At 43.1% G+C, this 11,348-nt stretch overlaps 1 protein-coding gene across 2 annotated transcripts; it reads right to left on the bottom strand.

Annotated features, from left to right (window-relative positions):
• Positions 1–1,482: 1,482 nt before the first annotated feature.
• On the bottom strand, positions 1,483–7,184 carry LOC120018334 (transgelin-like). 2 transcript variants are annotated; one of them, XM_038961471.1, is made up of 6 exons: positions 7,047–7,184; positions 4,189–4,222; positions 2,969–3,163; positions 2,506–2,677; positions 2,232–2,334; positions 1,483–2,093 (listed from the first exon to the last, which is right to left on the bottom strand). In XM_038961471.1, exons 2-6 carry the CDS (start codon positions 4,198–4,200, stop codon positions 1,955–1,957), a joined length of 621 nt encoding a protein of 206 aa, XP_038817399.1. In that variant the 5' UTR covers positions 4,201–4,222; positions 7,047–7,184; the 3' UTR covers positions 1,483–1,954. The 2 variants fall into 2 exon arrangements, with proteins under 2 accessions (XP_038817399.1, XP_038817400.1); XM_038961472.1 differs by lacking the exon at positions 4,189–4,222.
• Between the last annotated feature and the right edge of the window lie 4,164 nt (positions 7,185–11,348).

Genomic DNA, 11,348 nt, shown 5'->3' with positions numbered 1-11,348 from the left:
TTACAATACAAAAAATAAATCGTATGTGTAGAATCTTTAAAGCTACAATATGTAACTATTTGGGCGACCTGACCAAGTTCACATAGAAATGTGAGCTATTTAATTCCTATTGAAAGCAGTAGATCTGTTCTATGTGTGCTATTTCTATGCTTCCCGTTCTGAAGTTTTGTTTTGGCTTCTTTTGGTTTTGTACACCAACTTCAAACAGCTGAATATACAATATTTTTGGTTATGGAAAATATATTTCACAACGACTTAGATGGTACAATGATTCTCTACACAATGACTGTTTGTTTTGTCACAAACTGAAATTAGGCGAACTATTCTAATTTTAGCAAACAGGAAATGGTGGAGCGATTTCTGCATAGTACACCTTTTAACTTAATTATTTTGTAAACAGACCTCCCGTTTGTGCGTGGTGGTTTTGGAATGTTATTTTGTGCAGACTATATACATTTTTCTGGTACTTGAGCTTGATTTGGGATCAATGTTAGGTTGAATGTGTTTTTGTATCAACTGTAATATGTTACAATCAACAATATTTCGGAGTTAGATTTTTTTATTGACCTGAAACAAAGATTTTATTTGTCTTTACTGGACTAAACTGGAAGCCTGTTCCGCTGTGCAAGTCACAGCTTGACTGAGTAAAATGAATTAGAGTTTCAGGCTGGATCATTCCCATAATTTCCCTTGAAGTCATACTACAGGAATTTAGGACGAAGTCAGTACTATCGTCGGCGTGTTTTGGACTTCTAACCCCTTTTTAAACATTGTCTGACCTACAACAGCTGGGTTGTTGCATTAGTCTGTGTGACTAACGGGGGTTGAGGTAGAGTGGTGTTTGAGACAAGGGCGGATCCCGAAAAATGGTTATTCTCACAAAAACGTGTGTAAAGTCCGAACGGTTTGAGCTACAAACTATTATGACCATCTATTAAAAGCTGGGGCTAGTCGTTAGAGGGCAAGAGGTTCTTCTACATAGAAGATCATTGGAAATCCCAGGACATAGTCTTTTAATACTGTAATAAGCTCCTATAGTTTCTGTCACAAACTCTAAACTCCACACAATTTTCACTGACTAATTGGATATTCATTTCCCACTGAGCAAACTATTTCTGTACTTACAGCATTCTTATAAATTCATTTATTTGTTTTTTGCTTACCGGACCTTATTTGTGCATTGACATTTGTCAATAAAACACATGGATGCAAGTATTTATGTCAAATTGTTTTTTCTACTTGAAGCCCTGGTTGTCCTGAAAAGACACTGGTAAAACACTTCAATGTGAGGCTAAATATGAGGACAGAGCAAGCAGTGAAATTCAGTTTTTTCACTGTGGGAGGCCTAGGACAAATGGAGTCAATAAGACTATGTACAAAAATATGGGGCTGTTAAAGGTCATAGCAGCTGTCCGGGATCGGTACATACAGTATTGCACTGTTAACTTAAGTCATCCATGACACAATGAAGACACAATGAACTTCAACCTAATTTCCTTCCTTTTTATTTGTTATTTTTCAAACGATCTCTCAAGCAATCTCTCATAATGTTTCTACATTTGGATAGAATGTCCTTGTTCTAAGAAGACGTTGCTTCAGTGCCTTCTCTATGATTCAAATATCAGTCTCATGTAAACATGAGAATTGCATTTGAGGATGAGTGATTGACAGCTGTATATGCATGTTGTCCCTTTCACCTTAAGCCTCACATTTCACATATGGCACATATCACGTAGTGTAGATTTGGGTTGTAATAGATTGGGCTGGTCAAGTTTGGTCATAGTGGTGTGTGTGATACTAGTGAGACTGTTCCTACTACACTGGGATAAGGTTGAGTTGAGGCATTAAGACAATCTGTTGGGCCTGTTGTAGCTGCAGTGAGTGGGGAGGAGGGCAGTGCAGGGCGTGGTGGAGAAGGGAGGGGAAAGGACAAGGGTCAGTGGTTTGGTATTTATTATTGAATCTGTCGGGTGGCCCCGTACGACATGCCAGTTTGGCTGGCCCCTTTGTTAGAGCCCATCTGCAGGCCAATCACACCCTTCCCCGCCTTCAGCTGGTCGTCTGTGAACTCCCTCCGGTTCTCCTGGGCTTTCCTGCAAGGGCACATGGACAATGAACTCAAAAACACACACTGGCACAGCACAATACACACCCCAGCTTTAAACAGCCACAGCACTGGCTGAATACACAAGCAATGCAACATCAGCATTCTTCACATTCTTCTAACTCACTTGAAGAACCAGTTGGGGTCGCCGTGGTAGTTGCCGTCATCCTTGGTGACAGCCACACTGCCGAGGGACATCAGTGTCCTCTGGACTGCAGCTAAATCCTTCCCTGTCACCACAAAATCACAGCAGGGTTTATAAGTCTCCACACCATAGCGACAGTACACTACACCGTTGTATGTGCCCACCACTACATCCGCTGTTATCTGTGGCATATGTAATGCCCTGTGTTGTCATTGTGATTGTTTGATGATATGCGAGATGGACATGCTTTGCGAACCTTCCCAGAGGTCCACGGTCTGGAACATGTCGGTCTTGATGACACCGTAGCTCTCGGCAGCAGTCAGGAACTGTGAGATCTGCTCCATCTGTTTGAAGGCCATGCTTGAGCTGGCTATCTTCTTGATGGGCTTGTTGTCCTTATGCAGGCTGTTAATGAGCTCACTCAGGACCTGGGGAATAGGAACATAAAGACAAGAGTAAGAGTATGTTGGCAGAAAATAACCATCTGTACTGTCATATACTCTTGTGGGGTCCCCCAAGGTTCGATACTTGGCCCATTGTTGTTTTAAATTGTATATGATCATCATCTGATTTCCAAAGTGTGTGTTTCTCCAGTCTCTACACAAATCTTTAGATCGAATAAAGATGGTCCAAATAAATGGCTCATATGAATTCTGAATGCTGTTAAGTTAAAATGTATGTTTCAGTCTCAGGGTCTTAGGCATTAGGTTGGTACTCACACATCCGTCCTTGAGCCAGTCCTGGAAGCCCAGTTTGCCAGCCTCAGGCTTCCCAACTCCAGATCCACACTGGGCCACAATCCACTGCACCAAAAGCTCCTCCACCTCAGCGTCGTACTTCTTGTCAATCTTGTCCTGCACCACCCGGCTCATGCCATAAGATGGACCTTTGTTGGCCATGCCTACCTGAGGTCCCTTTTCCACCGAAAGGGAGAGAAGGATTGAGGGAAAGACGGAGTGGAGTAGAACAGATATTAAATAGAGGAAATATGGATATTTATTTTAGGAAAGGAAGTTGTTATATGATAGGATTCCCCAACTGGTGTTTTCTGACCATTTTTTTGGTAAGTTTTTCTGAGTTTTATGAGCATTTTTTGTTATTAGTTTGTTGGACATAAAAGACTAAAAACACCAGTGATTTTAATTTTGGAAATCTGTTCCTGAGTATTCCCACGAATAATAGCGAGATATAAAGTATGTAATTGTATACAACTGTAATTATGCTCCGGCCCCCTGATCATCCACTCAAGAAAAAAATCGTCCTGCGCCTGAATCTAGTTAATGATCCCTGTTCTATAATATCTGAGAACATCTTGATCTGGTATTAGACCTGAAAGTATTCCATGGTTAAGATTACATTGTGACATTGACTATGTATAATGTATGTTGTATGACAGTTTCTATATAAGTAGTGCCTGAGGTGAGCATGTACACCTCCATTTGCATGTCCCTTGTGCTATAATCTGCTATCATAACTAATACAAAGGGACTCCTTTTTCCATTGGCCCTTGACTGAAACAGATATTACCTTAGTTGCAAGTCAAGCCATTTCCAACAGCTTTGTGGATATATATGCAGATTTGCATGCGGACACATTAAGACATTGGACAAATGGCACATTCACTCACAAATACACCTGCGAACACTTACACACATATAGATGTCATGCATTTATAAAGGCGTGTATTTGAGCCGCTCCCTCCCAAAGATGATTGTCTCCGAATGCACACCAGTTCAGCCATCTGCATTAATTACAGAACTAAATATCAGGAGCCAAAGTGCTGTACAATGGGAGCCCTAGAATCAGCAGAATCACTCTCTTTTTGTGTCTCTCTGCCTCTCTCAAACACACTAGGCGCCACCAACACCATTGCTTGCAAAACTGTTGCTTTTGGGCCAAGCTGCCAAGTGCAAAGCCCATATCAATGCACACTTATCACCTTGTTTGCCATCTTGATGTCAGGATACCACGACCTGGGGGTTAAAGGTTAAATGTTACCACCTGGAGTTTATCTTCATCCTGATTGGAGGTCAAGTCGGTCCTTCCCCAGACTGCTGTTGGATGGGGTAGCCAATGGCAATAGTAAGATCCGGTCACTTCATGTGTCTCAAGGAGCCAGTTGCCTTATCTACACAAAATAGCTCCAAAGGGGTTCTTCGGCTGTCCCCATAGGAGAACCCTTTTTGGCTCCAGGTAGAACCCTTTTGGATTCCATGTAGAACTCTCTGTGGAAAGCGTTCTACATTGAACCCAAAAGGGTTCTACCAAAAGGGTTCTCCTATACAGTAGATACAGCCGAAGAACCCCTTTAGATTCTAGATAGCACCTTTTTTTCTAAGTGTGTATTTGCATAGTTTTAGTTGGACCCAACTACTCACACTCCACCACAAGGTCAGCATGGACACTTCCATGCCTAGTATTTGAATAATGACCTATAGCAAGCTCAAAAAACCTTACTAGCAGCAACACAAGCAACAAATGGAAGACAATATTTATTCTTCAATCTTCATTCTTATTTCTTTCTTGTGTTTCTACAAAAAGATTCATTTGAAACTCAGCTCCCATTTTTTTTCTCTCCAAGAGTTTCTTAATCCACGTTATGTGGCTCCACTTCCTCATTCCCATATTGACTCATCAGTTTAAGTCAGGCAACACTTAAGAGAAAATGTATCGATCAGCTGCCATTAACCTAGTTTTCTGAGCCAGCAGTCATTTGTTGAACATTGGCATTAAGAGCATGCATCTCTCACCACATTGTGTTGGATTGGCAGCCATCAACACATAGCCCTGGACTGTCTGGCACTGGGCCCAGTCAAACATTAGTGCTGCTCCATCATGCAAAGAAGTAGACCAAGGCACAGTCCTTCTAGACACTATTTGCCAACAATCCAGTCACACGAATATGAAGCCTTCAAAATACAGAAACTTGAGAGGAGGTTCTTTAGTGTTTCAAGCTGCTCAGTTGTTTCATGGAACCTTATTGACAGACTGCTGTAGTTCACAGGTGATCAAATGAACTCTTAACCATAAAGACAAGAAACGTGCCTAATATGCCCCACATCCTCCTCCTCAGAGTAGGACCACAATAAGCTCCCAACCTCACCCTAACACACACTCAGTCAAACCCTTGCACGGTGCATAATTATAGAAACATTACAGAGGAATGTGAGGAATGTCGGGCTGCTAGCCATGTCATTACTTTTTCACTCCAGTTGGTCTAGACCTATGCTTCATAAACAAGCATTTTGACCAACAGAAATTAGACTGATGTTCCTCCAATGTGGAAAGCCGCTTTCTTCTCTGTGTTACTGCCAGTACAGGTCACAGCCCTCCACAGAGGTGAAATGGATGGCCTGAGAGGTCAGTTCACATGGGACGGGACCCTGGTTCCATTATGGTATTTATGTATGCTTAGGGACCTACTGTACTGTTGGGTTTGGCATCAAGCCCTGTCTCTGACATCTCCAGTCCAGAACAGTATGTCAGGCTGGCCTGTTGGTTGGCGTCAGTCTGGGATGTCTGTGTGTGTGTGTGTGTGTGTGTGTGTGTGTGTGTGTGTGTGTGTGTGTGTGTGTGTGTGTGTGTGTGTGGTGGTGGGGGGGGGGGGGTATGTATGTGTGTTAATTACATAGCTATGTTTCTATTTTGACCTGATTATAGTGAGTTCTACATTTGGTAGGACATGTAGACTATGTGTTTGGACTACTGGTACTACAGTATGAAACAGTGTCCACTTATCCTCATGAACATTTGACATCACCATCCATCTCTCCTTTCATGTCTGTTTTATTCTGTGTTTCTGTCTCGCCATGGTAACACAGCTGGCTGTCTCACCATAAAGCAGTTTGAAAGCTGTGGTCTGTGAACTGTGGCTAAAGCCATGACGTACTGCCAGCGGCGCTGCAGTGCCACTGAAACGGAGCTCAAGATAGTCTTATCTCCTGCTGCTGGTCAGCTATCCTCTGGGACTTTACTCCTGCTAGGCATACGGTACTGTAGATAACTCCACAGCTACTGAAGCTGCTGCTGTAGGTCTCCAGTGTTATCTCTCTGTCTCTCAAACACACACTTCCGCTCACCCACAGAAAACATTAGGCTGAGAAACGGAATTGATTAATCCCATATGATCAATGAAAGCCGCTGTGTTACTTGTTTGCATCTTTGTCTGTGTGTGTGCGTGTGTTTTTCTTCTTTGGAAAGTGTGTCTGCCGTGGACTTTTGTTGGCTATTGAATTCCTAGCCAAAGCTAACGTATGGCACTCAGTAATTTGCAAGTGAAAACTGAGCTATGCAAGTGTGTCTCTTACAAGAGGAGCTGCTGTGCTGCCTATCCCAGATCTCTCTCTATGACCAAGCTGGTCAAACTTTTTCTGTTACCTTTACATCGTTGGGACTGATTTGGATGGTTATTCTACAGTAGAAACACGCTAGCTCATATCAGAACTACATATCCCATCCGTCTAGCACCTGGTAACCCATTGAGCAAGACACCATTAGTATTTGTGTGTCTATTCACACCCAGTCACACACAGGATGGAGTATGAGACACACAGACATACAGTATGGATGATTAGTGAAACAATGAAAACATGGTTAGAGAAACACAATGCCAGTCTGACAAGGTTACTTTTCTCAAAGTCTTAACCGATGACATAGCTGACAGACAGCCATATGCGTCTTCTAGCTCTGTACACTCAGGATTCCATCACAGGACTGACAGACAGACAGACAACCCTCTCAGCAGGGTGTTCTTCTGACTGGAACCCAAAAGCAGCAACAGCAAAGAGATATACTCACTGTGTTAAAGTATGAAGCGAAGAGTCTTTCTTCTGTACAAGCGCTGGGTCAGGAGGTGTGTGTGTCCGTGTGTGTGACTGAGTGTTTGTATACTTCTAGCTCCAGCAAAGTCCTCCCTCGGAAAAGTGCTGGCTTAAAAGGACCAGGCAAGCTGAAATGACTTCACTTCTCGTAAGCCTTGTTTAAACCTTGTGCTAACATGTGAGTTTCATGATCTCATCAATATGATCCAACCACTATCTGATCAAGGTTTGTCACGTCTACACATTGTATTAAAATGTGTCTCCTATCCGTCCACTGTGTCCGCATTGTGACTATATTAGTTGGTGGCTCCCTGTATGCAAATTATTTGACAGAAATTATTTCAAAATAATATGATTTTATTTATTTTAAGACAATTACGGAAGCCATAAGTCAATGATGCTACCTGTCAATGACGGTATAATGATCAGTTAAATGCTTTGACTACTCAGATCTGTTTACACTTGATTGATATCCAGACATGATGCATGTCTGACTACCTCCTAAAGTGGTCAGGAAGATCTGATCACTATCAGATCACAATGTGTCTTTTAATCTACACCTATCAAAACATTTGGGCACAATCGGAATGTGGACAAGAGCAGGACTCAGGGCACATGTTAGCACCATGTATAAACATGGATTTAGCTAAGAAGGAGAGAGGGAGAGAGAGTAAATAGGAAACCGCAGCCTTAAAAGGGCATGGGCTTTCTGTCTACTCTCCTTCCATCCCTCCCTCCTTTTGTCTAGTGCTTTCCCTCTCTCCTCCCCTGTCTTTCTTGATTTTTCTATTTTTTTCTTGTCTGTTAAAAAAGTGCATCCTTATTTGGGAAGGCCTGTTCAGTGCGAGGGGAGCTCTGCCAGGAGGCTCTGGTTTGGTCAGCAGGAATACTCAAAATACTTCACCACACCACACCACTCCATCAGCAGAGGAGAGAGAGAGAGAGGCGCTGCCTGGGAAGAGAGAAAAAGAGAGGATGGAAAGGGAGGCTTGAGTAGAAGGAGGTGATGAATAGAGGTGGTCGTTAAGGGCCCATCAGGATATCAGGCCCGTGGATAGTGGCACAGATTGTTTCAACAGACCACATCTGTTCTTTCCCCCCTTCATATTTCCAAAAGTCTGTTATTGATGTCAGAAATTTGATGAGAGAGGAGAGGGGGGATGTGTGACCACAGAGATGGGAGGGCCGTGCGAGAGGAGGAGGAGTAGTAAAGGGAGGAGGAGGAGAGGGAGTCTGAGGTTGAGAGAGATAAATGAGTGAAGACAAGAGTCATCTCACCATCAGACCACAGCAGACCTTTTATGTCCAGGATGCTCCTCAACTGGCCTGCTGAGTTGTGTTTGGGCGAACGTGTGTGTGTGTTTGTGTGTGGTGAGAGAGAAATGGGGGTGGGGAAGAGAGGATGCGTGGATGTCATAGTTAGTAACACATTCCCTTCTTATTACCAACACTCCTTCTCTTGCCAGACTCCAGTAGTGTAAACTCACTTTGCCTCACACCCAATGCCAACCATTGTTTCCTACATTAAGTCAGTTGTTGTGGCTTCTGTCTCACTGTGTCTCCTCCCATCTCATCAAGGTATCACAAGCCTCTTTTAAACCTGGTGCTAACATGCACCCTTTGTTCTTATCTTGTCTACATTCTGAATGTGCACACATTTTTGGAGAGGTGTAGAAGATTAAACGATACATTGTGATCTGATTGTGATCGGATCTTCTTGACCACTTCTGGAAGTAGTCAGGCACGCATTGTGTCTGGAATCTGGAAATCAATCAAGTGGAATATTTCCAGAAAGATCACAAGTCTCAGTAACCAGACTTAGTAAAACACAAAGGCCTTCAGGTATGTAAGTAAGCTTCGGACAAATTTACATTTTCAAATGTATTTATTTATAAAGCTCTTTTTACATCAGCAGTTGTCACAAAGTGGTTATACAGAAACCCAACCTAAAACCTCAAACAGCAAGCAATGCAGATGTAGAAGCACGGTGGCTCGGAAAAACTTCCTAGAAAGGCAGGAACCTAGGAAGGAACCTAGAGAGGAACCAGGCTCTGAGGGGTGGCCAGTCATATTCTGGCTGTGCCGGGTAGAGATTCTAAGATTGCATGGCCATTAGCCAGATAGTTCTTCAAGATGTTCGAGACAGATGCGAGAATTAGAGGAAGCATATAAATTCACACAGGACACCAGATAAGACAGGAGAAATACACCAGATAGGACAGACTGACCCTAGCCCCCGGCACATAGGCTATTGCAGCATAGATACTGGAGAGTGAGACGGGTCAGAGGACACTGTGGCCCCGTTCTACAATACCCCTGGACAGGGCAAACCAGGCAGGATATAACCCCACCCACTTTGCCAAAGCACAGCCCCAACACCACTAGAGGGATATCAACAGACCACCAACTTACTACCCTGAGACAAGGTTGAGTATAGCCCACGAAGATCTCCACCGCACGAGCCAGAGGGGGCAACCCACTCAAATCGAGCGAAAAAACCCTGGCATGAAGTGACGCACCACTCCTACAAGTAAGCTTCGTCCTAGCCAGAATGGCCCATATGGCAGTAGCCTACCTACCAATCCATCTCCTTAATGCTGATTGCCAAGCAGGTCCCATTTTTAGAGTCTGGTATGGCTCGACCAGGGATCAAACCCCCAATCTTCCTGGGCGGTAACTAACCACAAGGCCAATGATAGTTACATATAAATACTTGGTTATTGCATAGTGAAAAGTACCGTAAAACCTCAAAATGTGTGAGACGCATGACCTCTCCACTCTCTTACACTATCTTTATGTGAAGCAGTGCCGCAACGCGTTATATTTGAGCGTGAATGCTGCAGCAGAAACTAAACTCCTTCGTCCCTGTGCGCCCACGTCAGTTTCCCGCCCAAATAATTGTACAAACCGCAACCGCTGACGAGATTTGCTTGGCTAAAAGACACGCAGCCTTTCTATGCAACCAGAGTGTTTTTACGGTTGTCATCGCCTTCTGAATGGTAAGTTTACAGAGGTGCCTTAGCATATGATACTGTACACTATGGATCTATTACCATTCAATAATCATCAATACATTTATTGAAACAAGACGAACCTGTAACAGTATGCATATTTTCATGTCAAAGCCGCACCCTCTCATTCACTTTAAATCCCAGTCCCCTGGAATGATCGCCATGTCTCAGTTTAAACCCTCACGCTCTGAGACTTTAATCTGATGTGTGTATGTGCGTGAGCATGTGCATGTGTGTGGATGATCGGCATTTGTATACGCATGCGAGCATACGTGTGCGTAGGGTCATACGTCAGAGTGAGTTTATAAGAGTGGAGGAGTTTGCTTACATCCAGCCCCTCGCTGGTTTATAATAAATTAGGATAAGCAGTGAGAGAAGACATATGTTTACAGGGTTACACAATGCCGCCAGAGGCCATGTACAGTATGTCATCCAATATCCCCCATAATCTCGCTAAACTCAACATCGCTCATTGCTTTTTTACATTTCAGGAAATACAGTATTTGGCGTTTCATGTGCCCTCTAGTGGGCAAAACGAGTCAACAGTTAAACTGTGCACAGTGAGTGTATTATGTATCTGCGATGGCTACTAACATTACAGTCGGGCCTATTCAATCAAAGCTGGTTTCTGGGTTTGTCTGACATTCTTTTATACACTGCATGAATGGGCATTTTGATTATTTTTGTGAATAAAACAGTGTTAAATATGTTTAGGTTTACATTATTTTAGATTCTAAGATATACTTATTTTAACCAACTCAGTGGCCTTGTGGTTAGTGTCTGCCCTGAGATTGGAAGGTTGGAGGTTTGATACCCGGTTTGAGTCATACCAAAAACTCTAAAAATGGTACCCGATGCCTTTCTGCTTGGCTCTCAGCATTAAGGAGATGGTTTGTTGGTAAGGCCCAGCGATAGTCTAGTGTCCTATCCAGGGAGTATACTTGTACATCAAGCTGCCTCACGCTACAGAATCAAGAGATAGGGTTCCTACCCTATGGACCATTCTGACTCAGGCAACGCTTACTTACTTATACCGTATCTGATTTAATAGGGCCCAAGGTGTTTCATCACACTTCGGTTCAAGCATACATTACCTTTAGAAGTCAAGTGCAGTGTGCTTGTTCGACAATGCTCCATTGATTGAATCCTGGCCCAAGTTACAATAGAGTTGAAATTGTTTTCAATTATTATGATTCATTTATGTCCTGTTTTGTAGCCTACTTTATCACACATGATTTGTGTATGTAATTGCCTCACATACCTGAATT

Source organism: Salvelinus namaycush, chromosome 23, assembly GCF_016432855.1.
Source record: "Salvelinus namaycush isolate Seneca chromosome 23, SaNama_1.0, whole genome shotgun sequence".
In the NCBI taxonomy this organism is placed as follows: domain Eukaryota; kingdom Metazoa; phylum Chordata; class Actinopteri; order Salmoniformes; family Salmonidae; genus Salvelinus; species Salvelinus namaycush.
Note: the sequence above shows the minus strand (reverse complement) of the source record. Positions and strands in the feature narration are given on the sequence as shown.

What these genes read in the sequence shown, in the direction of transcription:
- LOC120018334 (XM_038961471.1), bottom strand. An exon ending in ACTGGCTCAAGGACGGATGT is followed by an intron (nt 2,678 to 2,968) that starts GTGAGTACCAAC and finishes CCTATTCCCCAG; the next exon opens with GTCCTGAGTGAGCTCATTAA. An exon ending in GACCGTGGACCTCTGGGAAG is followed by an intron (nt 2,335 to 2,505) that starts GTTCGCAAAGCA and finishes TTGTGGTGACAG; the next exon opens with GGAAGGATTTAGCTGCAGTC.